This window comes from Eucalyptus grandis, chromosome 11 (assembly GCF_016545825.1).
Source record: "Eucalyptus grandis isolate ANBG69807.140 chromosome 11, ASM1654582v1, whole genome shotgun sequence".
NCBI classification, from domain to species: domain Eukaryota; kingdom Viridiplantae; phylum Streptophyta; class Magnoliopsida; order Myrtales; family Myrtaceae; genus Eucalyptus; species Eucalyptus grandis.
The window spans coordinates 743,074-769,097 of NC_052622.1; the positions used below are offsets into that span (position 1 = coordinate 743,074).

Here is a 26,024-nt window from a genome sequence, read left to right on the forward strand (position 1 = left end):
TGTTTATACGAGTTGTGATGGATCCTGAGCCTTGCTTGGACGTGTAGATGGTTCTTGGAATTTGGGGGTGGGCCTCAGGAGGGGCTTCATCAGTCTCTTTTCAACGACATGATATTGCTACGTGACCCCCCTTCGCATCCTGCAGCACCTGTCGAACATATGGACCATTGGCAACGTGTGTAACGTTAATGTCGCATCCTAGAATGTCACATGCAACGTGTGTCCTTTCTCATTCTTATTTGTTTTTACTACCTTTTTTCAAACATGCAACATAACAAAATATCTGCAGGCATCCCCACACAAGAAAATCAAATTAGTTTAGTTAATATGCATACGCATTCTTTAATTTAATATTGGTCATCCTAACATCAAAAGGAAGATGCAATACATTTTATAAGTCTTAAAAATATGTCGAGATTACCTAGCACCACTATATACCTACAAATCAAAAGTCCACCCGTACATTATTCAAACATCGTACCACTCAAGGGTTTATAACTTGGGGCATCATCACATCACTGCCATTGTTGTCGAATTAATGGGGACCATTAAAGCCACTTTAATGGTCCAATCTACTCGCCATTAATAATATTGTACCAAGCAACAAGACTATGGGACAAGTTCCGGGAGCCTTAACCCAAACAGTTGAACTGAATTAACCCAAAACTATGGGATAAGTTCTACACTTCTTTTTTAACCTAGTATTTTAAGCTCAATCTCATCATCTAAGTAAATAAGTTAATAAGTATCCCTCTATATAATCATTATATATATACATATATATATTATTTTAAAGTAAACACGCATTTTTAAATATATTTATTTTAAAAAACTCCTTGGAATTTTTATAATGTACACGGAAGTATCTTTTAAATTTTCTGCATGTCACGCCATTATTGACCTGAATTGAAAATTTCCCAAATTAATATACAAATCCATCTAATATACCAATAAGAGGCGGTGAATTAGAAAGACTGAGCCAAAATGATGTCAATGAACGCTACTTTATTTTGCAAAGTGTCCTCCTAGTAAGACTAGAGGTGGCAAAAATGGATCATGCACCCATACCTTACTTGCCCGAATCTAAAATATAGGTTAGAATGAGATTAATAGAAGAAAGCTCATTAAGATAAGGGTACCCCAACTCCATAACAGAGGCTAGAATAAATCCAATAGAGGAAACCCAATTAATTATGAAGTACATAATATGGGTTCGCCTGAATCTAAAATATAAGTTACAGCTTCAATCCGTTTATTCCTTTCTTCATACACATTTCCCCGAATAGATCAGTCCAATTACCCAAATTTACCTCAAAGTGGTTGATCATTCTACAGAAGGTAGCTGGAAACCTCCCCCCCCGGGACATCACAAAGCATGAGCGAGAGTATATCATCAGCAGATGGAAAATCGGTGGGCTGTTCTCCCGTGTGCCTTCACTGTCATGAATTCAATACGGTATATTGTCTCAGCCATCTGTGCTAGACGTAGGACCTCTCCTCCTCTGTCGCTTTATCATAGACTATCTGTCACCTTCTCAAGCTCAGATCCAGGTAACATAATCACTACTGGACGAGGACGGTTTGCATGATTTGAAGCGACGCTTCCCAACCATCTGCATTTTCTGGACCATGAAGCTTGATAAGTAGCTGCCCATAGCCGTGTCAAAATCATCAGGAAAAGCTAACGAATGATACCAATCGCGAATGCCGAACTTCCGAGATTCTTAGCTGCAGATTACCAATCAGATGTAATGAAGAACCGCTCGAACTGAAGAACCAGAAGACACTGTGTAACATCTGTTGAAACCTGTAGAAGGCAGTATCTCAACTCTTGAAGGGAGTACACGTCGTGCTGTTTAATGTCAACTATGAGTATCAAGCAGTTCAAGCCAAAGCAACAGACCCCATGAGTTCCACAAGAGATTCTGAAGTTAGTTGCACATATAATTCATTTAGCTTAGAATCAAATATAGCCTATTTCTTTACATTTATCTCACTTAATTAATATCTTAGAATCAAATTAGTCGCAACAAATTTAAAATAGAAAAACTTAAAAAGATCAAATCAGACTCTAAATGAGAGACGTTATCGATAAATATCTTATTGCTATATAAAGCGTAGTTGATTTATTTCCAACAATTTGATTTAGCCCGGCAGAAAAATTACATAACACGATCCATTATATTAATATGAGGATATTAAATGAAGCAAATAACTCCCATTACTTTAAACGTACAAAAGTATTAATATTCATCTCAAACTTGCAAGAAAGTATTTAAGCAAAAAAAGACAACAATTGCTATTAAGCTACAAGAAAGACCACTTATATTTAAAATATTTTTCTTTTGTACTTTTTGACCAAACATAATTCAAGAACAGCTCTCCTTAAAATATTTTTCTGTCGTACTTTTTGACCAAACATAATTCAAGAAAGCTCTCCTTATAGCACCATAGAAGATCATGTATTTGTATTCAATTTGCCTTCATAAAGTATAATACCCTTCAACAAACTATAAAACAAATTATACAGAACCACATACTTTTCTCTTATATTACCTCCCATCTTAACGGATTAGTAGTTATCCAAAACTAAGCATATATACAAGGCCGCGCTAGTGCAAGCTAAGTAACTAGTTTATGTTGGTTTTGGATGTAATGGATGCCTACACACATGTTAGTTATAAATTTTTTACCTGAAAATTTATTTACCACATATTATTTGTTACGTGACAAGAGTCAAATTAACCACGTTGCTTGCGTTCACTGAATAGACTAAATTTGCTAAAACTGTATTGAATTTTTACAGAAGCTCTCTTAACAAAATCACATCCTCTTAGATATCAGAAACTTCTACAACTCATCCCCGGTTTGACTCTTGAGGTTAGGGTTTGGCGATCGTGGGCCATTGCTCGATGATCTTGCGCTAGTGTACAAGATCATAGTCATTGCCACTCTATGTAGCATCTCGAAGGAAGAAAACGCGACTCTTGTCTCGAAAACCACGAAAGTTTTTCCATTAGAAGTATCATCGGCTCATAAATATGACTTAAATGAGATTAATTATGGCTTTTACTTTTTGGCTACTTCAGGCATTGACCGGAGATAGCATCAAATCAACACCGTGTGCTGAGTCTTTCACCATTAAGTATGATTTTGTGAGCAAAATTGTACCTAAAATCTTAGCCATCACGCACTAAGTGAATAATTTTGAAAATTGCCCACATGCTGCTTAAGTATTGCCTACGTGAAATCCTTAAATTGCACTTTTCACTGTACATTTTGGGATTCAATTGCAAACTTAAATAAAAAGTTTATGACATAATAAAGCAATTGAAAATAGACTCGATTACATTTCTAGGAAAAAGGTTTTAGATTTTGATTGAATCAACTCGATTGCATTCAATACTATGGATTTAGGCCCTGTGATACAATTTTCTATATTAACTCCCTATTTTATGCTAGGTAACATCCTATCATCTTCTTTACATGAAAAAGATGGCTTTAGTAAAAGTTTTAGAAAAAAGCACTACATTTTAGAAGAGCCATTGGCGAGATTTGTCCGCTGTTATGTTACCACTAAATTCTTGTGAAAAATATCTTCAGCCTACTCTCTCATCTATATATATATATATCTATATATATATATATATATATATAGATTTCCATTTTGAATACGAAAATTTGATGGGCATCTTGGCGGAAGAATCGATCATGTGAAATCTGTTTCTTGGCTTTAGCCAAAAAAGCCGGGAGAGGTGTAGGGGTTCCCTTATTGTATTAATAATAAATCTAGAAAAAAAAACAAAAGAAATATAAAATGATCATAAAGCAGGCACATGTGTCACGGCTTGAAAAAAAGGGATGTGCAACCCTCAACTAGTATCCCTAAGTCCTAAAGTTTTCTCGAGTGTTCTAAAATACTTATGGGCAAATGATATGGTAAAATGTATGAACATATAATAAATACGAAGAGTTAGTAGTTGGAGAGATATAATCTCCACTGTATGATTAAGGAAAAATCTATGGATATGGTTTGTCCCGTATTTGTATATATAGGGGTCTCATCCGACTCATTCATAAGTGAAATACAAATCAAGAACTTCTCTCTAAAAGATCATTGTGAGTCTACTATGAGTAAGGCTACTTGAGAGGCTAGTCGTGATATATGCATATTTAAAGAAAATGTAGATTGATTATAGATTTATCTCTTTTTTGGTTCATTGCATTTTCAGTTTAATTTGCTTTAATCAATAGTGGATTGAGCCCCTTTGAAATTCTCCAGAGCAATTTTTCAGTCGTGAAAAAGAGCGTTGTGGTTTTTTTACAAGGCATTTGGCAATTAATTTTTTAGCGACAATGCTTTTGCAATTGAAATTGAAGTAGCTTACAACAATTTTTCAAAAATTCGATCTGTTGAATTATATATTGTCAAAAAAAAAAAATAGTACTTGACACATAATTATAGCTAAGCCAAGCGGATGTTTTTATCTACTTTTATTTGAGTTTTCAATAGTTAAGATTTTGTTGACGACCCTGATTAATGAACAATTTTGCCTTACAGGCATTTCTGGTTGTGGAGAACTGCCATGATTTACATTAACAAGTGATTCTCGTCTTCACTTATATATATTAATCGTAATTATTTTTTTTTGGTAAAGAATATTAATCGTAATTATTGATCATTAGATCTCTTTATTATTTTTAACGGCAGAGTGTCGTCAACATCCCATCACTCTACCTTAAAAAATAGTATAAAAGTATGGAATTGATAGGATTTTTGCGTCATTTTTAAAGGAACGTTCCTCAATACATTGAATTGGTCTTTTTGAAACAGAATGGACGCATCATTTTGATTATGATCACTCAATCACTCTTTCTTCCAAAAAAAGAATACACGCTAATGGAGATAAGATATGAATGGGATGTCTACATCATTTTAAGAGAGACGTATTCAAGTCATTCAATTAGCATTCTTCAAAAGTGACGAAATGGTCAAAATAATACCAGAATTGAGCGATTACCTATTACGCTTAAACATTCTTATTGATAATGTTTTCCTTTCATTCATTTTTGTAAGCGATGCAATTGATCATTTTGAAAAAGATATTCTTCAAATTATTGATTTTTTTCGTGAAATAAATACATCATTAATGATAAAAGGGAATGGCTAATGGTCCATCTTCTAGCATTAAACAGAAAAGGAGAGGAGAGGAGAGGGGGGCAAAAGGGCATGAAACGGTTGACCCTAATTCTAGCTGTACTGCACATGCCGCAGTGTCGAGAGATTTGTGAGTTACAGTAGCCCTCCCAAAAAAGGACAGTGAATAATTACAATCACAAAATTTCACGATATTATTCATTCTGGATTTTCTCTGCATTTCGAAGCGTTCTGTTGAACAAACGCTTATCACCTGCTCCCTTTTAGCCCCCCCTCCCTTCCCGTCCCCCACGCCATCTCTTCCTCCCTTTCCTGCGTCCTCCTATGCATTGAGACGAGAGAGCGTGAACAGCAGCAATGGAGAGGAACAGGGTGTGCAAGATCTGCAACAGGCGCTTCTCCAATGGAAAAGCCATGGGCGGCCACATGAGATCTCACTTCGCCAAGCTCCCGCCCCGCCTCCCTCTCCCCAGCCCACTCCCACTCCCACTCCGTCCTCTTCCCTCTCCCTGTCTCCGCAACGACTGCATCAAGGGAAGCCTCAGACTCCGGCGGCCGTCCACGACAGAGGGAGCGACACCGAGTCATCGCGGCGCAGAAAGCGGAACCGATCCAAACGGTGGCGCCGCGCGGTGGGAGCCGATGCTCTCTTGAATGCCGACGTCGAGCAGGCGATCAGCTCGGTCTCGGAGACCGAGACGCTGTCCGAGGCGGATGGCGCCCTGTGCCTGATGATGCTCTCCAGGGGCAAATGGCCGAAGCGATCGAGCGCGGAAACCGATGGGCATGAGGAGGACGATGGCGACGACTCGGTCTCCGTGACCCAGATGAACGGTCGGGCTGGGTCGAGCCGGCCCAAGTACCGGTGCGAGACATGCAACAAAGGGTTCGGATCGTATCAAGCGCTTGGCGGGCACAGGGCGAGCCACAAGAAGACGAGCGAGGAAAACTTGATCGGCCATAATCACAAGAGACTCGCTTTTGAGTGTCCTTACTGTCACAAGGTGTTCGATTCCGGCCAAGCTTTGGGCGGGCACAAGAAAGTTCACAATGAAGCGATCACCGTCACTGCCAAGAGCAAGAACTGCGACGCCGGCGAGAGCTTAATAGATCTCAACCTACCAGCACCCGAAGAGAACGGTGAAGAAACGACGGCGAGTCTGGTCGAGATCTCTTCAGTCTCCAACGAAGAAACATTCTATCCGATTAAGAAGACCCTTTTCCAGGTCTAAGACTAGGGCGACAGCGAATCAAACTATGAATTCCAAGTATCGGATGCAACAGGCTGTATAGAGGTAATTAATACGGCATTTTGTTTGTACATAATTTTCCCGAACGCCGTAGCTTGTCTGAGCATCGAGATAAAGCTAAACACATGAAGTTCAAGAGAGTACTTTGTCTTTTCTTTAAGATCGTTTTGTAGGATAAATCTAAAACATCGAGTTCATGGGTGCTGCATTTGCTTGCCGTTTCGGCAATTGATGATGTCAAAATGGCTTTTAGGTGCGGTGGGGGCGCTGGTTCTGCAGCGTTGCCCCCCCACACCTCTCCCACAAAAGACAGAGAGAGACGCCATTGATGCAGGTACCCTCGGTGGAATAGAGCGATTCGAGCATTGATTTCTAGGGGTGATTATTCTTTTTCCGGTTCCCAAAAATCGGAATCAATGAGGAGCAGACCGATTGGTCCTAGGGACCGCGTCCGTTTTAATGGAACCGTATTACTAATTTTTTTGAAAAAATAATAAACTAAAAAAAGTATATTTAGTCTGTTTAATCTGGTATTAAAAATTGGATTGCCCGAATACTAGTTCCACTTTTAGGAACCAGGAAACACTCTCGGGAATAAGACCAAACAAGATGGTCCGGTCCGGTCCGGAAGATTCTCGGTTTCGGCGGTCCGATTTGCATATCCCTATTGATTGCATTTTAATAAAATGATTTTCTTGCTGATTCGTGGGTATTAATGGAATCGATTCGAGCGGAAGCCCTTCGAGCTAAGGTAGGCGATGCATGGTACTGTGTGTCCAGCTGTTTTCTAGCTAACCGTTTCCCTGCATTTCCTCGCTCCGCAGTTGACAGAAAGAGTTTGTTTGGATACGGAAAGCAGCAGCGTCGACCTGTTCGTTTTTGTTGGGTCTTTAGTTTTTGTTGCTTCTGTGCAGTTGGGCCACCGGGTAACAGCATCTTTCCTTCTTATCTCTAGCCTTGCGAGAGAGTCCGCTTGTTGACCGCGCTAAGTTTTTACCACATCCTATCGGTTCGTCCTTCGCATAGCGGTGGGATTTCGATCCAACGCTCTTTGCATTTTCTGAGTCCATAAGCTTTTTCCGTTTGCACGTCGTATAAGGTTCATAGATTTTAATGAATGTATCGTGTTTGGGACAAATTAGAGTTGGTCGTTCGCCAGCTAAGGCTGTCAAAATAAGTTTACAAACTTATAATTAAATCCAATTTAATCCAGATTTATTTAAATATGTCATAAATTGGCCACTTTCCACTTAAAGTACGGGTCATATGGTTTTAAAGTTAAAAGTCTAAAACAAATGGATTTTAGTGGGCTGGTTATAGACCCACTTTCAACCCATTTAATAATAAATAGGTCAGGCTTAGCTCACTTTGATCCTTCTTAGTTAGTCTCTTCTCTCTCCCTCTTCCATTTCATGACTTGTGATTTTCTCCGTTCGTTCACTTCGTTTCCGCCATTGTTAGATTTTCTTTGACCTCTGGCTCATAACTTGACACTATTATGACAAATTACACTTATGAGGAAACCCAAACTTTCACCATTGCCTTCATGCCCTTGTCCATAACCTAGCCCCCGAGCTCTCTCAATAACTTAACGATTCAGTACATGGAACAACCCATTCTTCAAAGGCAGCCATTGAAGGAGAAAAGTTGCTAAAAATAGATTTCAGGTCAGGTTGGGTTTGAGTCATGTATAAATTTGCATTGGATATAAAAATGAGTCAATTTGGGTCGGATTTTTTTTTATCCAACCCCGAAGCTCCCTCACTAACTTAATGATTCAGTACATGGAGTGACCGATTCTTCAAAGGCAACAATTTAAGGAGAAAAGTTGCTAAAAGTAGATTCTAGAATGGGTTGGGTTTGAAATAGATTTGGATTGGGTTAGGTATAAATTTGCATTAGAATTAAAAATGAGTCAATTTGGGTCAGATAATTTTCTATCCGACCCAAACCCAACCCGACACACGTGTGATGGGTCTATCACCAACGTGAGACATCGACGTTCGTACTTAAAATTTTCTGTTCTCTTTAAGGATCCTGCTAGAGATTAGTTTGGGGAATGTTTGACGATCTAATGTGGCCTTTGGGCGCGGGGGGAAATTGAAAAAAAGATTTGTGGGCTTCGGAAGCCGGCTTGTGCTGTAGATTTCTAAAGGGCCCAGATGCACATCCATGGTTGACTTTCGATTTTCTTCAAATCGGAGCTTCCTTGAATTTCATGCCCAATTAAAAAAAGTGCAGTCGGTTGCACCGGCCGCGTTCAACGTGGCAGCCTCGCAGGTTCTCTGCGATCGTGAGAGCTTTGTAGAGAGGGAGCACTCAAAACGTGCTCTCAACTTAAATCTCGTTTTTCCACTAACACGAAAAAAGCAGACGTTAAGCCACGTTTGGATCGCTATATGTACCATTAACATTGATGCGGTCGTAATTGGTACCGAGTCAACATGGACCCCAACAACACTGCCCGCCGCCACAGCCGTCGCCTGCCGCCACTGATGGTGCAGCCGCCTCCGCCGCACCTCGTCCGCAGCAGGAGCGGAGCTCCAACCGCCATGTTGCTCCCTGAAGCCCGCACCCCTAGCCAAAGAGTCACCGTTGCCCGCTCCAAATCGACTTCCAAACCGAGGCCCAAATCATCAGGCCACGACGGAGATGGCGAAGAGGACAACAACAACGGCAATGTAAGTTCAGCCAAGCTCAAGAGACGCCAGCAAAGTAATCCCTCTGGGCTGGTAGTACCGAGAACGACACAGTCGGCCCCACCTTCGCCCTCGGCGTGGGCTTTATCTCCAGGACGAAGTTTATCGCGGGCAGGATCATTAGCGATGGAGGTTTCTTCCGGCTTCAATGCGCCAAAGGCATGTACTAAGAAACCGGAGAGCAAAACAAATGGAGGTGGTGGCAATGGCGGTGCAGTTAGTAAGGTTTTGAAGTACTTCAAGCCAAAGAGGAAGGTATCGCCTGTGCAAGAAGAGGAGATTCACAAGTTACGCATCTTGCACAGCTCATTATTGCAATGGAGATTCGCTAATGCTCGTGCTCAAGCAGCTGCGGATAACACGAAGAGGAATGCCGAGGTGCGCTCTTTCTATTGATTTTGAATTTGATAATTCGCCACACCGATAGCTTGTATCACTACAATAATGTGCTGTAAACTTCCATAAACCTTTGGGTTTGTACGATAATTTCTGCATTATTATCTTTATCATCAGCATTGAGATTGCTCGTACGCTGGTGATCGCAGGAGAAATTGCTCCTGGTATGGATTAGGATAGCAAAGATGAGATGGTCAGTGATGGAGAAGATTATCGAAATGCGAAGAGTTAGACATCTTAGAAGGTTGTACGAGATCATGAGCCCTCAGGTTCATATGCTGCAAGAGTATTCAGCGAAGCTGGAGAGGAAACATGTTGAAGGGCTTGGCAGGTTGTCGAGAAAGCTGGTGGCTCTTTCCAACCTTCTTCCTCTCGAAAGTGCCAAGGTGACCGCAATTTGTTGCGCTTCTCATTTCATTTCATTCTTCAGTAAATTCACGATGCATTCTTCAGGATCTCAATGAAATAGGGTTACGATAGTGACTGAGGGAAATCTGTTATGTATTACAGGCCGATGACATGATGTCCATTGCCAGAGCTATGAACATGGCAATGGAAGCAATGGACAACATGAACGCAACAAATCTCGATTTGTTCTTACAGGTTCTTAGTTTGTTTGTTTGTTTGTTTTTTGTTGGGGGGCATTTTGTTCCTATCATGAAAATAAGGTATGCATCCTACAAAGAATATGAAAAATCTAACTTGCAATTGAATGTTGTTTATACGTTGATTTGAGCAGGCTGAGGAAATGTGTTACTTGATGACAGAGCTTATAAGCACCCTCGATAGAGAAAGGCATTGTCTTCTGGAACTTGACAAGCTTGTACCCATCTTCGTTGCCTTATTGGTGAGCCTCAAAACAACATTAATCTGTCACTTTCATTTTTGAATTTAGTTGCTTTCTTTGTTTGGCTTAAGCAATGTAATTTGCGATATTGCTGAAAAGATGAAGAAAAGGGGACGAGTGATCTTATTTTGAAGTATTTTTTGGGGGAAAATAACATAAATGGTCAATGAATTTTAGTCAAAATGTGTAATGTCTTCCATAAACTTTTTATTTGTTCAATGTGGTTCTTGAATTTTTTGTTCACATTCAATTTAGTCCATGAACAATATATGAAAATTAGACATGTGAAAATGGATGATACCAATTTCTTAATCCATCTTTAATAGGCCAAGTCATTATATGGGTTGGTTATGTTTAGTAAAACACATTCAATTTAGTCCCTAAACAATAAATCAAAATTACACCTGTCAAAATGGGTGACACAAAATTCTCAACCCATCTTTAATAGGTTGAGTCATTATATGGGTTAGTTATGTTTTAGTAAATGAGTTATTAACCGACCAAAAAAAAAAAAAAACTAGTTTAGAATGGCAAAGCTAAAAAAAAAAAAAATATTAATATTAAATGGATTCACAGTTTACTCAAACCCAACCCACCTTTATGATTCCCTCTTCACCTTCTATGAGAAAATAATGGATTCTTTGGAATGTCTTAACTCTAGAGAAATCATGTAGGCCCGCAAGATGGGATAGACTTTACCTTAAAATATCAAGATAGTTTCTTTTTTTCACCATTATTTTTTTTAATTAATCCTGTAAGTTTCATCTAGTTGTTGGAGTATATCTTTCCTTAGTTGCATTCGGCACTATCATTTTTAAGTAATATTCTCATTTTAGTTCTTGTCTTTGCAATCCATGGTCAGCATAAATCATTCTTTAATATCTTACACTTAATTTAATTAAAATTTCAATTTGTCCATGTTATCTATTACTTTATTTTTATAAATTCATTATTAGGTACTAACTTTCTCTTATTCTTCATTGTGAATCGATACAAAAATTGAAAATTGTATGTAATATTAAAAGTCAATTCTGTAGTAACTTATAGTTTAAATAGCGATTTTATCTAAATAATATACACACATAAACTTAAAGTGGGTAAGATTGTATATGGGTCGAGAATAGATCAGGTCAAGTATGTATCACTAAATTTGTATTACATATAATAAATAGGTATGAATGGGTCAGACCATTTTGGATTCAATGCAAACCCAATCCAACCAACCCATTTGATTGCCTTAATGAAAATGTCTGATATTGTCTTTGAACTTGAATTAATGAAAGATACTTTTACATAGTTTTGGAACTAGATTGAATATTTACTAAAAGTTCAAGAACTACATTACTCATTGAGCTAAAGTTTAGAGACCACATTGAATAAATTAAGAGTTTATGTATGGCATAACATATTAGGTCAAAGTTTATGGACAATTTGTATAATTATCCCTATTTTGAATGTTGGGTTGATTCTCGATGGGCTCCATCTTCCGCATGTCCACAGATGGACTCAAGACCTATTAATCAACAAAATCCAGCATTTTAAGTTCGCGTCAAATCGTGCAGGCAGGGGAGGGGAGCTTGAGAGCTCACATCATCCAAGCAAAAGAATTGGCCATACTTCATATCAGTCCTACGACTGTTACGAGGCGAAAGCTTGGCAAATGTCCTCCGATGGGTTATGCAGAAATTAAACTATGCAATGTTTAAGCTCCTCAGTTAACTTTGTGTATTATATTTCGATGTGATTCTGAATTTCTTAGACTCAATCAATATTAAATTACCTAACACATATTATTTAGGGATAAATGTACTGAAAGTCCTAAAACTTGTCCTAAAACTTTCAAAAAATGTTATCAATAGAAGAATTTGATTCGATCAATTTGATAAGTTTTATAACTCGATTACATTTTTTGAAAATTTTAGAACTCAATTGCACTTTTATAAGAGGTTTTTATAATTAAATTGCGCTTTGTTGATAGAGTTTTAGGATTTCCAATACACTTATCCTTATTATTTAATAAGAAGTTACATCATCAAACTTCATATTTGGATTGTCTCCGACACTAAACATACACGGTGCCACGTTCTTCAAAAGCTAAACTATCGCTCCACACGCGTTTTTTCATTTCCGGCACGACATAACCAAACACAGACAATCTTCCTCCGATTATGTTTAGAACTTTGCATGGTTCACACACAAATGTCGGAGGCGGAGTGGAAGAACGGCCGGGATACGGTGCTTTCGGCAAGAAAGAACGCATCGAATTGCATTGAAGTCAAAGCACGAGGAAGAAGAAAAGTGCGTTTTTCCTACGACGCGTGGGCACGAATTCGAGTAATCTGATGTAGACCATATGCATGCGTCGCGGGTTTTCGGCCTCAGACATTGTTGTTTTCACGGCGAAGGGGAAGTTTTGCGAAAGGCCTCACACATCACTCGATAAAAAAGGTAACATGACCTAGCCGAACAAGACAAAAACACGCTCGGGAAAATTCTATTTAAGTATAAAAAGAAAACCACTTCTCCTATACCAATCCCAACCCAATGTGAAAATCGAAAAAGGACAAAAAGGGGAAGAAAAACAAAGGAAATCCCATTGACAATACATCAACGCCATATTAACAACCCAATGCCGGCTTCTGTGGACCTCCGCCACCACCATTTTCTTGAATATTAATAGTTAAATGCCCAGGCAACTTTCTGTTAGGCCTTGCCTCCTGCAACATCAACACCACGTCCCTCATGGAAGGTCTGTCCGCTGGGTTCTTGCTGGTGCAAAGCAGCGCGATCCTCAGCATCTGGATCATCTCCTCCCTCACCGATGTGCACGTCGCCCCGGCGTCCCCATCCAAAACGTCGAGGACGCCGTCCTTGGTCTTGATTTTCGACCTAACCCAGTCCACGATGCTGTTGCCTTCGCCAAACTCAGGATCGACCGATCTTTTGCCGCTCAGCAACTCCATCAGCACCACCCCATAGCTGTAGATGTCGCTCTTCTCGTCGACTTGAAGCGTGTATGCGTATTCTGCATGGACGGACGATTGAGGAGAAATTTGTAAGATTGTGAAAATGGTCAAGGCTAACCAGAATAAGTAACTATGGACTGTTGACAGGCCATTTGATACATGCAACTGGACATTAGGACATGCTTTAGTCTCTATTTCCATGAACTAAAGGAAGCAAACAAATTCTTCACCATATCTTTTGATGCTTAAAGTGGCAAGATTTGTTCCTTAAAAGTGCCCTCTTCTTGCTTTTCAGATACACTACAGACATAACTAATATTAGAGGCTTTACACATGTTTTTGATCAATAGAAAATAGCTCACTGACAGGAAAAAGAAGGAACATATACAAAGAGGGTCATCTGTTTGTGGAAAAGCAGGCCAGTTTATTACAGATAATGGACTAAATGCCCAGACATAAACTATTAATTAAGACTTGTATCTGCATCTATAGCCTACAATATGCAACTACAAAGAACATACAGAGAAGAAATGTACCTGGGGCAATGTAGCCATAGGACCCTGCGATCACGGACATGGACTCGTCGCTCTGGATCAACTTTGCCACCCCAAAATCAGCCACTCGGGCCTCCATCTCGGCATCCAACAATATGTTGCTGGGCTTGAGGTCACGGTGCACGATCAGGGGATCGCAGTCGTGGTGCAGATAGCATATCCCCTGAGCCACGCCGAGCGCAATCTTGTACCGAATCACCCAGTCAGCCCCCAAATTCTGATCCTTGTTCTTCCCATGCAACAGATCATCTAAATTGCCATTAGGCATGTACTCATAAAGCAGCATCGCGCACTCTCTGTTGCTGCAGCACCCCAGCAGTCTCACAATGTTCCTGTGCCTCACATTCCCCAACACTTCGACTTCAGCCAAGACCCCTCTCCTCCTCCTCAAGTGCTCCTTCTGCTTCCCCCAGAGCTTCTTCACCGCTAAGATCTCGCCGCCTGGCATTTCAGCCTTGTACACCGTGCCTGCAGACCCCATCCCTATGATCTTTTCGGTCATTGACAGGCACTCCACCACGTCGTCCGCGGTAAAGTTCAGCCTCTGGAAGGCCGTCAGTTTCCATGGGCCGACCTCCCGTTCTTGATTATTAGTGAATCTAGTGCTATAGTGGGCATGGAAGCACCTAGTGCCTGCAATGAGAACGAATAGGCCTATGCCAAAGGCTGCCACAGTGATCCACACAATCGTGCCTGCAGTCTGCCTCGGCTGCTGCCGTCGCCGCACCTCCACGTCGCCCGCGCCAAGCATGTCGCTGGCGCATGGCTTTTCAAGGACGCCCCCACATAGGTCCCGGTTGCCTGAAAACGATGAGGGGTGCAAGTTTCTGAAGATTGTGCTGGAAGATGGTATTGGCCCAGTGAGCTGATTGAATGACACATTGAAGCTTTCCAATGTCCTGCAATTGTCGAAATTCGAAGGGATGCTTCCGTTCAGGAGGTTATGGGAAAGGTCGACGTTAGTGATTGAAGGAAGCGTGGATATCTCCCCAGGAATAATGCCCATCAGCACGTTCCTACTTAAGTTGAGAGAGAGAAGCTTTTCGCAGTGGCCAATGTCCCAAGGAATGCTACCATTTAGTGAATTCCCTCCTAATTCGATCTTGTACACACTTTTGCACCCGGTGAAGTCAGGAATCTTGCCTGTGAGTTTGGACGAACTTGCCAAGAGAACTTGCAATTTAGGCCCGCCCCATATGTTATGGGGCAAGTCGTCTCGAAGGAATTATCTGATATGTCGAGGTACTCCAGAGCTGCTGCATTGCCGAGATCATCAGGAATTTGGCCACTGAAGCCGTTCTTGCTTAATTCCATGAACGTTAGATTCGGTAAGAGCCCGAAACCTCGAGGGATCGACCCGTTTAGCATGTTGTCATGGATCCTTAACCTATTCAAAGCTGTGCAGTTTGCCAGAGAAGCAGGAAGCTCATTTTCAAACATGTTGGAGAAGAGGACGAGCTTCACTAACTTATTTCCTCGGCAAAGATTCGGTGGGATTCTTCCTCTGAGGGAATTGGACGACACATCAAGCCAAGTCAAATTCGAACTCAAGCCGAGCTTCTGCGGCAGGATTCCAGTAAGAGAGTTGTTCCAGAGCTCCAAGATACCCAAGTTTGGGAGCTCGCCGATTCCGGCTGGTATTTCGCCGCTCAGGTTGTTGTTCATTAATCTCAAATTGGTCAGCTTCTTCAATGTGCCCAAGCCTTCCGGTATCATCCCCGAGAGCTGATTCTCTGATAAATCGAGAGCTTGTAGCGCTTCCAGTTGACCGAAACTTGGTGGGATCTCGCTGGTCAAGTGATTCTTGAATAATAATATCGTCTCCAACTTAGTCAAGTTTCCGAGCTCTGGCGTCAGTGGACCAGAAAGATTGGCACTTGAGATGTCCAAGTACTTGAGATTCGATAGAAGTGCAAATTCTGAGGGGACACCGCTGTTGTAGTGGTTGTACCCGATTTCCAGGTGCTCTAATTGAAGCAAGAATCCTAATTGAGGTGGAATTTGTCCTCCCAGGAAATTTCCATGCAGATAAAGAGACTTCAGCCTTGGAAAACCGCCATAGCCTGGCGGAATCTCGCCTTCGAAGTAGCTTCCCCCAAGGTTGAGGTACTCTAGGAATCCAAGTCCGATAACCTCCTGCGGAAGTGGGCCGGTGAAGTTGTTGCTGTAAGCATTGAAGATCCTCAGGGACTTTAGCTTTGATATTTCCAGTGGGAGGCTTGAGTTGAAGGAGTTGTGGCTGATGTCCAGTGTCCGGAGCTCTGTCAGCTCAAATGTGACTGCTTGAAGAGGCCCCTCGAAGGCATTCCCACTCAGATTCAAGTGGGCTAAGCCCGACAGATACCGGATATCAGCTGGGATCACACCGGAGAGGTTGCGGCGAGAGAGGTCGAGGGACACGACTAGAGATCTCTCGGCGTTGCACTTCACGCCGGACCATGAGCACCAGATGGGGTCCTGGAGATTCGGGTTGGAGAACACCGGAGTAGGGTCCCAATCACGGAACGTCGAAAGAGGGTCTTTGAGGGATGATTTCAAGGAGAGGAGAGAGATAAGCTGGAGAGGAAGAGAACTGGAGAGTGTTACGGATGATGGGGTGAGGAAGCAATAGGAGAATGCAAGAAGGAAGAGGAGTGGGAGTTTCATGGCTTCTGGGATCTTGTCAGACAAGTTTCGGAGGTGTTGAGAGAGGCAAAATCAAGGTCATCGAGGCTTGGATCTTGAGAACAAGTGCTTTCTGAGAGTGGCGATTCATGATTACTTTCTTCGAGTGGAGCATGAAGGATTTCTGTACCAGTTCTTGTTCTACTTGTCTCTTTTTTTATGGGGGAGGTGGGCTACTCCAAATTTGTATTGCTCTCTTCCTTGTATTCTCTCTCTCTCCTCTCCTCTCCTCTCCTCTCATCATCATTCCTCTTCCTTTCTCTCACCTCAGTTTCTACTTTTGTCTGATGTCCATCCTATACTTTAGGGTTTTCCTTGGATTTTTTTCCTCACTTTTCTTTTTCTCCTAACTTTTTAATCATTCCTTGCTTGCTTTTTCTTTGGGCTCACAGATTAATTGATCACTATGAATACATATATATTTGTTTCTCACTTGATCCAAGAAAGTAGAGAATTCAATTTTCCCACCAAATCCCAAAACTGATGTTTGAACAATTTTTATGCTTTCCTTTGGGTGCTGTCGGTGTCTCCGTTTTTTTTTTTCTATTCTTTCCCAATTTAAATATATAGAGCTACCTTAGGAGGCGACCTGTTCCGCTGCTCCATGCATGGACCACACTCAATTAATTAGCAGCAAATCGCTTGGTCAATATCCTAACTAATCAAAATTTGCCCCATGCAATGATCGAATCATTGAAAACATAACTAGATAAAAGTATGATTAAGAAGTTCAAACCAGAAGGCACCTGATTGGTTGTGATGATAACCATCTAATATGCAGACTATCATTTGTTCTATAACAATTATCTGACCACCAATATCATTTTGAATAATGAGCTCATGAGATTTTATGCATAAAATCGAAGCAACGAGCAAATTGATCTAGTCACTTGTCCCTTGTAACCAAAGAATCTATCTTCTTTCTTACTTTAGATGCCTTATCCAAATACTATTTATTGCTCAAACAATTCAAACTTTACCCCAATATATATATCCATTTAAATTAACATTTTCCTATACATGCCAAGGCTAAATGGTAGGCCCCAGGTTAATGGGACGTAAGTGAGTGTGCCATCAAGACTGAAAGAATATACCAAAAACTTCGAGTTGCCCTCCAGCCAGTTTGACTTGGGTAAAGCTGATGATCCATCATGCCCATTGTTTACTTTGTATCATGGATGTTCCTAAAAGTATTTCTGGGTATGAGCAATAAAGCTTCAAACGCAATCATTTTCACTCATTTTATAATTCCACATAAACCAAGACTATCATGCATCCTTCCATCTAAGACCTTTTCCTCCAATTACCATGTGCTTATGTTTATGTACCCAATTTGTTTGTTAGTGCATGGACCCTAGCATGGGATGGTAACAGTTCTATAATTGGAACCGTTGGAAGTATGATATGGGATAAAACACATATGGAATTCTACGTCTTCTTTTGCAGTCGGAGGGCACTCTTGATTTTTCAACCAAGAAATATTGAATTGCTACAAGAAAGCAACATGAAATGGACTACCTCAAAAATAGAAATTCGATAAGAATCAAGATCAATTATTAAGAACATACAAGCCACTCAATTGATGAAGATAGTCTTATTGAATGAATATGTTGAGCTAAATGGAATTCATATTCACAAGGTTAAGGTGACATTTCAGCAGAGAATCTAATTCTCTTGTATTGCCTTTCTTGCCCCCAAACTCTCGAGAATATGTGGCCTTGTTCATGATGAGAAATTACATACAAGATTCAATTTGAAAAGATGTAGTTAAGCTTTCAAGGAAGTCAAAATTTACAACGGTGAGATTTCTTTGTTCTTTTCCTTAATCTCCTTCAACCCAAATGGTAACTTGGCACAACTCACTAAGATTTAAAAAAAAAAAAAGAGGAAACATGCACCAAAAAGGGTAAAAGAGAAAAGTAAAAAGAAAAGAAAAGAATAGTAATATTGTACCCTAAAATCTATTAACTTACCAAGCTAGTAATCAATCCGATGGATGGCGTCACTAACATGCTTGAATATAGACTTATGATTTTATCATATGGTTTTACAAACTAATCCCAATTACCTACCATCATTCGATTTCGTGGGCATTTATTAACACATAATCACACTTCCATATGTAATCAAAGACTCATTTCATTCCGCGAGAGGATGATGGAGTCAAGGGGCAATTCACGAACGAACTGTGGAAGAAAACGCAGCACCGGCACAAAAGCTGCAACTGGGACTGGCGTGCTCTTGTTGAGCTTTGCTTTCTTTGATGGCGGAGACGGAAAAGGGGGAAAAGGAGAGGAAAGTAATGAAATCAAAATTTGGTGGGTCAGTGGGCCCAAGGAGTTACCGGGTGTGATGTTTTGATTGGACCCCGAATTGGTCACTTTGTCTCCCTCATACCCTTCACCCACTCCCCCTGCCTTCCTCAATTTTCCTTTTTCATTCTTTTTTTCACTTTTCGGCAATAGCCCTTTTTATTATTATTTTATATTAACAAAAATATAAATTTTCTTTGCAAGGCTATCTCAATTTGGTTGGTTCTAGTAAAATGCATCTAAATAATTTATTTCTAATCTCTCTAGGTTCAATAAATACATGGATCATTGGAGGGCAAGGTCGCTATTTGGTCTCTCTCTTCGGAACTTATATTATAACACATGGACAATTTATAATATATTGTACATCCAAGTCCAAATGCTAGCCAAACTAAAAGATTTCCTTCCTTGATGTCCTGTAAGTCCTTCATTTTACGATGGACCTAACATAATCCAATCTTAGTTGTACTCTCTTTGCACGACAATCTTCATTTTGTGATGGACCTAACATAATCAAGGTTGCTATATGGCCTCTCTCTCTTTGGAACTTATATTATAACATATGGACAATTGATAATATAATGTAATTCGTTTTGAAACTTATTGTATATCCAAGTCCAAATGCTGGCCAAACTAAAAAAAAAATTGCTTCCTTGATATCCTACAAGTCCTTCATTTTGCGTTGGACCTAACATAATCCAATCTTAGTTCTACGATATTTGCACGCCCCAAAAGTTTCTTCCATATTAAAAGTGAGAGCCAACACTAAAATTTCTCCCGTGCCGCTTATTTGTTGAGCTTATATGCTCATAATAAAGATATTACTGAGGAATGGTCAACATAAAACGCGCTCATTGCATACTAATTTAAAAAGATTATCCGTGTCACATCAGCTTGCTTGCATGGGCCTACTTCAAAAGGCAAAGGAGCATTGCAACTTTGCTTTTCATTTTAGAAGACGGTGGATGGAAGGCGAGGCGTGCTTCGTCTCAGACCATGCGTGATTCTTTTTGGGTCTCAACTCCAATGCTTCATTTGTTACACAGCATAAATTCAATGCCCTTTCCTGCATCAACCTTTGGTTTTCCTTCACTAAAAGAGCTGCTACTCATCAGCATTGATACATGAGACTCGAGGACCTAAAACAACGTCTCATGTTCTGATTCCAAGGCACACCTCGAAAAGTCAATTTCTAGAGGATTTCGCGTTCCTAGGAGAAAAAATAATGAAGGGAGAAAGCAACTCTTGCAGAGACACTTTGAAGTTGGAGAAATAGTGAAAGCTGCCAACTGAACTGTTGGGAGGAAGAGAAATCTATGAACTTGTAGATACATACATGTTTCATTCTATTTGCGAGTGTTTGGGGCTTGTTTCCTAGAATTCTTTTGAAAACTAGGGTTTTTTAAGATCCAAGCAGTCTCACCAGAAGCCAAGACACCGCTAAGTCATATGCAATCTACACGAGTGGTGCTGCACCTCATAAACTCTTTATAGCATGAACATAATCTAGAGACATGCTTATTGACCTTCGTAAGATGCAGCAATAGAAAACTTCACACGGTGCATCATCAAAGGCGTGTATGTCTGTAAATAGATTGTGTCCCCGCAGCACACGCAAGCGAGGTCTATTTTTCAGCGGAAAAAAATGGATTTTTACTGTGGAATTGGTGGAAAGGTGAAAACTCCAGCATGCCATCAGAACAACGGGCGGCAATGATGTTACTTTACTGCATGACTAGAAGAATCCTATGTTAATAGGCATGCCGAGACATGATAGCAAAGACAATGAATCTGCATAGCTTCCTTATCTTACTACTATTTTTCACAGTGCACATGCAGGGCGCGCGCGTACTGTTACACGATCAAAATGGGACTAGGGAAAGGGTGAAAAACGGAGGTGAAATCAGAAGTGAGATCCTCCTTGATGCAGCTATAAGAGAAATTCCTCCATAATTGTGGGAACGACAAAAGAGAATGATGAAAGAATTGAAACATTCTCAATAATGTCAAGTTTGCCAATACAAAAGGGTGGCAAGTGACTGGGACCTGCACTGGCTCATCCACAGTAAGTCTATGTTTGACCTCTCTCTCTCTCTCTCTCTCTCTCTCATGCGACACAACATCCGCAAAAGTGGAGAACAAAATGATGAGGATTTGAAGGTTGAGTGGAACTAGGCATGTGAGGGCTTGCCTTTAAGTCAAGATAGCATCCCACAAAACCAAATTAGAGATTGATATGTTAGACATCTGAGGATAACTTTTCAGCCTTGAAGAAACCATATCTACTTGTACGGTTTATATAATTTATAAAACGTTAAGGAGAAATAACCAATCAAATGAGTGTTCTTGTTCAGTAGGTTAATTGGTAAGAAATGGGATTTATCTTCAAAACGAAAGACCCTAATAATCCATGTTAGGAAAAACCTATCCAGTATTTATCAGCACGACGTAACAGAATAACTCTAGCTCACCTCTCTTTCGCATTCTCCCTCTATTTCGTGTTCTTTCCAAAATTAATAGAATGAATGAGCAGATAAACGAATTCCTTGAAAACCCTATCTAGGCTATCACAGATGAACAGCTCCATCCGGGTGGATGTTTTCATCGTGGATACACCAAACAACCAATATGCTAAAGTAGAGCTGGCCAATGCCCATGATTTCCTTTCCTTTTATCATGACCACTTGGGTAGGGTAATAATTTTAGCCTTTGACAAATGTGTAGCGACGAAGATTACTGTAGGGATTATCCATGTGACCCACGGGCAATTCACAATGATTATATCATTTGAAATCTCGATTCACTGCAGACTCTTTTGGGGTCAAGATAAGGGGAAACCAAGAGGATGGAAAAAGGACCTTAATGACGGTCCCATGTCATCATTGCATGCCATCACCCATCATTTGGTGTTGCTAATGAAAAAAGGAAAAGATGCTTTAACATGACAATAAATAGGAGAGAGCCGCCCACTCACTTTGTGAGGGCATACTGATGCAAGTAGAAAACTACCTAATCAATTTCAAATTTAACTTATAAATATCGATTCAATCTTAAATTTATCAATTTAAATCTAAATATTTATATGAAATTTTAATATAATCATTTCATTCAATTTTCACTGAAAACCACTGACATTGTGGTATTTATGGCTAGCGATGATTACATCACCGCATCGATGATTTCTAACAAAAATTAAGCGGAAGGATTATGTTGGAATTTTATGTAAAAGTTTACAACTTGACAAAATTGAAAATTTTGACAAAATTGAAAATTTTAAACTTGAATTAGAATCTTTAAAAAAGTTTTAAAACGGATTAGGTGATTTTCTCGAGAGGAGATGTACATGCTATTTGACGAAAGATGTGTTCATCCATTACAGAACAATATTTAACTTCCCGTAAATTTTTTCCTTGAAAAGTAGGAACGTTTGAGAACTGGACTACTAGCATTTGAAAGCCATTCTGCTGCAATCAAGTTTCTTCGGTCAGTGAGTCTATGAATCCATGATGCTCTACTCTAGCCTGACATCAGCTTCTGCCTTCCAGCAATTTGAAGCAAAAGGCCTCCGTGAAAATATGCATTCAAGAATCTTACCTCCAATGCCAAATCTAAAGATGTCATCACCCTGTTTTTGGAAAGTTGAATTCACTTTGGATTGAGGAGTGCCTGGTCTAAATCTAATGATAGGAATCAATCCCTTTTTCCTGCTTTTCTACTTGAAGCTCTTAAGGATCATAATTACCATTTAAATCTATTTCTGGCCTCTTACAGTGAAATTCGAGGGCAATTGAGCATGTCGCAGGCGTCATCTAAATCATTCCTTGTGCCCCTCTTCGTCGTCAATCTAATTTGCTTTTCATCGTCAAACATTGCCCACAGGTGTAGACCACCACCTGCAAGAGGAGATGCAGATTTCAATATGTCGATAAGAGCGGGGATCATCATGCGAAACCAATTACGGAGCTGTGATAGTCTAAGCCACGGAAAAATACTACTTTACCAGTTCTTTAAGTAATTCCTTCAGAAAGTAAACTTCAATCTTAAATTCCAATGTCTCTCAGAAGTTGGGGGTTCACCATATCATCTTGTAGCGGGGAGTTTATTTTGTCTCAAAATTACGTGCGTGATCAAGCTAGGAATAGATGGCTCTGATGTCTGACCCCAGGTAGCCAATCGCCTCGTGTCATCATGTAGATGTCAGTAATTCGTGCCATTTCAAGGTCACTGCTTGCTCCCACAATATCATTCTCCGCTCTTGCCTTATTCGGACCTTCGCTAGTAACTTTTCTAGTGTTTGCCCTGTCGTTGGTTGTGCTGCCCAGGTAGTGTTTGAACATTGCAAACACTACTACGTTTAGTTGTCATGTCACAACAAGCACTCTTTCCAATTTTGCATTCGCTGAATTGAGCTATTAAAACAACCAGGAACTCGTTTGCCTTAGAGAGCATGAGAAAGGTATCTATCACTTACATATTAAAGGCTTACGTGCAGAAGCAAGTGATAAGGACAAAAAGTTTTCCTTGTCCAAGAATATTTTCTGAGGTAACCGTAACTACACCAGAAAGCAGCAAAACTGTTGAGTCTGAAGTGAAGCAACCATGCAAAGAAAAGGATGAAAGACTCCTGTGCAAACCCGGCAAGTCACACTTCTGCCATTAGGATAGAACTTGCCACCAGAGACAACAAAGATTTGAATTCAATGTTATGCCTGTAAATACTTTTTTTATGAATGTTGCAGAGTAGATTATCCTCAAATGCGTGTCTTAACCCAGTCAAAGGGAGTCAAAAATTAGGAACCTCATGTCTGTAATCCCTAAGAATCTCGAGTCGTGATTTTAAGAGAGAATGAGGTTGCCTAGTACCGGTAGTCCCTAATAAACATCACCAAAAATGGATTAGAAGATAGGGGAAGGGAGGGCTGAAAACGAAGAGAGGGTCTCATACATTTGAAGAAATGGCAGCACGGGCCGATGCCTCGACTTTACAGTTGTGGGATTTCATCTACAATTTGCTTCTTTACCCAAAGCGATTCTGCTAAACTTGGCATGAAAGACCGACAAATGGATTTGGGCCTCGGATCTGGGCTAGGGACACCAATGGACTTATCAAAATAAGTCAATGTCAGTCAAAGGAATCTTAACTCACAAGAGCTCAGCCTGAAACCTATTTAAACTAAGCCAAGCCGAATCCATTTTGAACTAGGTCGAGCCTATTTACACTAAAAGCCACTCTTGACTTACTTTTTGCTAAAACCATTACGGGTGTGCAACTGGACCGGGTATACTCGATTCCCGGACCGGCCCACCCAGAAAATAGGGTTGGGAACCGGTTCCCGTTGAAACCAATCCAGGAATCGCTTCCCAAAATTTGAAACCGGTTTAAACCGGTTTGGGAACAAGTTCTGAGTGATTATCTACTCGGAAACCGGTTCTTGGTAGTAGAGGTCCAAAACCCTTTTTTTTTTTCTCTCAATTTTTATTTTTACTTTCTCTCAATTTTTATTTTTACTCCCGTAATCACACGACGTTTTTCCTCTTGGCTCTTTCAAACATGCACAGCACTCCTTCTTTGTCATTTCTTTTCCTCACTTGCTTCCCTCCCTCACCAGCTCCCTCTCGCACCGTCCAATGGATGAACAGTCTTCGTCGCCGTCAAATTCTTGTCTATCACATGGATTGGCTCACTTAATTTCTCTTTTGTAGGAGGAGCTATGCTTGCATAAATGAGTAACCTCATGTACTAGTTGTGGGAATAAAACTAATATTAGATCCATGTTTCTTGCTAATTTTTTGTTTCATGATTTTATTTATTATAATTAGCCTTGTGGATCCTTAATTTTTCGTTTAGTCAAAAACTTCATGTATTTATTTATTACAAGTGTTTAATGTTTCAATATAAATTAGAAGGATTATGATGTGAATCGTTGTGGAAAGATCGTTCTACGAAGGCCCGGATGGTGTGAATTGCGAACCTCGACCTCCAATCAAACTTGTGATTGGCAATCTCAATATGAACGTGACCTGTTGACGAACACGTGTCAACCAACTAATGTTATAGACGCCACGAGCGAAAGAATTCGCTATCTCGCTTCGACCGTCACAAGAGAACCTTGATAAAGTCAACTTCTCGAAAGAACGGTAGAAGAGAACATCTTAATTCTTTTCCTCAAAAATAAAATATATCCCCCAAAGAAATTTGACAAATCCTTAATATAGGCTTTCTAGCTGCCACACAAACCTTGAACTAACCGTAAAAAATCTAATAGGTCATATTCTATAATAAACAAGAAGGTAATCTTTTTTTTTTTTTTTTGACTTGGTCAAATATTTGATGACCAGATAATCAAATTGCACCAAAGATTTCTAAGATTCTTCAAATTTTGATTCAAGGTCATCTCCACGCCAAATATTACGCTAAGATTTGCAAGATTCTTCAAAATTTGATCCAAGTCATCTCACGTCAAAATCACGAACCATAACGCTTGGCTTACCTAAATTGCTTGCCTGTGCTCGAGTAATCGAATCAGTAGGAATATATAATAAGTCCCTAGCACCTCCTCCTCGATATGGCTCGATGTCTACATCGGATTACGTTATATTCTCGCATATTAATATAAAATTCAGAATATTGAGAGATTGCAAAATAGGTTCCAATGGAAATAGGTTGACCTTGGAACCGGATCGGAAAAATAGTGTGAGTCAGGTATAGGGTTCAATACAAACAGGGTCGGGTATAGGGTCTAGAAAAAAGGAACCAATTATAACAGAGTCGGGTACATCTAGGTCTAGACCCTACCCGATCACCCCTAAAAGCCATTCCGAGGCATTTTCTATAATAACCAACATCGAGCCCAATTTTCTCTTTTTTCATTCGGCACTACAGTATTACGCTGAACATTCTAAGCTTACGTCTTCAAACTATCGTCTTCCTCATAACACTGAGAGCCCACCAGACTTGACTTATCAACTCATTAACTTCAAGGCTTCCAGTTCAAGAGCAACGTGCCGAAATCTCAAGCCACAAACATATACCCAACATTTGTCATCGGGAATTAACGCCAATCACCATGGAGCACCATGGGATTTTATACTCGCCATTCATCATCGCACATGCAGCAACGAGAACGTTGAATGATCATTCAGCGTGTAAAAAGCAACAACTCGACCAATCACAGAGA

At 40.2% G+C, this 26,024-nt stretch overlaps 3 protein-coding genes across 3 annotated transcripts; 2 read left to right on the plus strand and 1 right to left on the minus strand.

The window, feature by feature from the left end:
- Window positions 1-5,163: 5,163 nt before the first annotated feature.
- Window positions 5,164-6,539, plus strand: LOC104426947 (zinc finger protein ZAT1). Its single transcript, XM_010040116.3, has 2 exons — window positions 5,164-5,257; window positions 5,426-6,539. The coding sequence occupies exons 1-2, from the start codon at window positions 5,164-5,166 to the stop codon at window positions 6,388-6,390; spliced, it is 1,059 nt and encodes a 352-aa protein (XP_010038418.2). The 3' UTR covers window positions 6,391-6,539.
- A 2,313-nt stretch (window positions 6,540-8,852) lies between these two features.
- Window positions 8,853-12,115, plus strand: LOC104424350 (QWRF motif-containing protein 7). Its single transcript, XM_010036733.3, has 5 exons — window positions 8,853-9,485; window positions 9,653-9,889; window positions 10,014-10,106; window positions 10,243-10,350; window positions 11,913-12,115. Exons 1-5 carry the CDS (start codon window positions 8,853-8,855, stop codon window positions 12,054-12,056), a joined length of 1,215 nt encoding a protein of 404 aa, XP_010035035.2. The 3' UTR covers window positions 12,057-12,115.
- A 646-nt stretch (window positions 12,116-12,761) lies between these two features.
- LOC104424351 (leucine-rich repeat receptor-like protein kinase TDR) lies at window positions 12,762-16,739 on the minus strand. The gene is given in 3 exon segments (XM_010036734.3): window positions 12,762-13,375; window positions 13,853-15,085; window positions 15,088-16,739. Coding segments are annotated over 3 exon segments (3,069 nt in total). The 5' UTR covers window positions 16,517-16,739; the 3' UTR covers window positions 12,762-12,968.
- Between the last annotated feature and the right edge of the window lie 9,285 nt (window positions 16,740-26,024).

What these genes read in the sequence shown, in the direction of transcription:
- LOC104426947 (XM_010040116.3), top strand. Translation starts at nt 5,164, where the DNA reads ATGGCTAATGGTCCATCTTCTAGCATTAAACAGAAAAGGAGAGGAGAG. An exon ending in GGTTGACCCTAATTCTAGCT is followed by an intron (nt 5,258 to 5,425) that starts GTACTGCACATG and finishes GCTCCCTTTTAG; the next exon opens with CCCCCCCTCCCTTCCCGTCC.
- LOC104424350 (XM_010036733.3), top strand. Translation starts at nt 8,853, where the DNA reads ATGGACCCCAACAACACTGCCCGCCGCCACAGCCGTCGCCTGCCGCCA. An exon ending in TTCCTCTCGAAAGTGCCAAG is followed by an intron (nt 9,890 to 10,013) that starts GTGACCGCAATT and finishes TATGTATTACAG; the next exon opens with GCCGATGACATGATGTCCAT. An exon ending in CCATCTTCGTTGCCTTATTG is followed by an intron (nt 10,351 to 11,912) that starts GTGAGCCTCAAA and finishes CAAATCGTGCAG; the next exon opens with GCAGGGGAGGGGAGCTTGAG.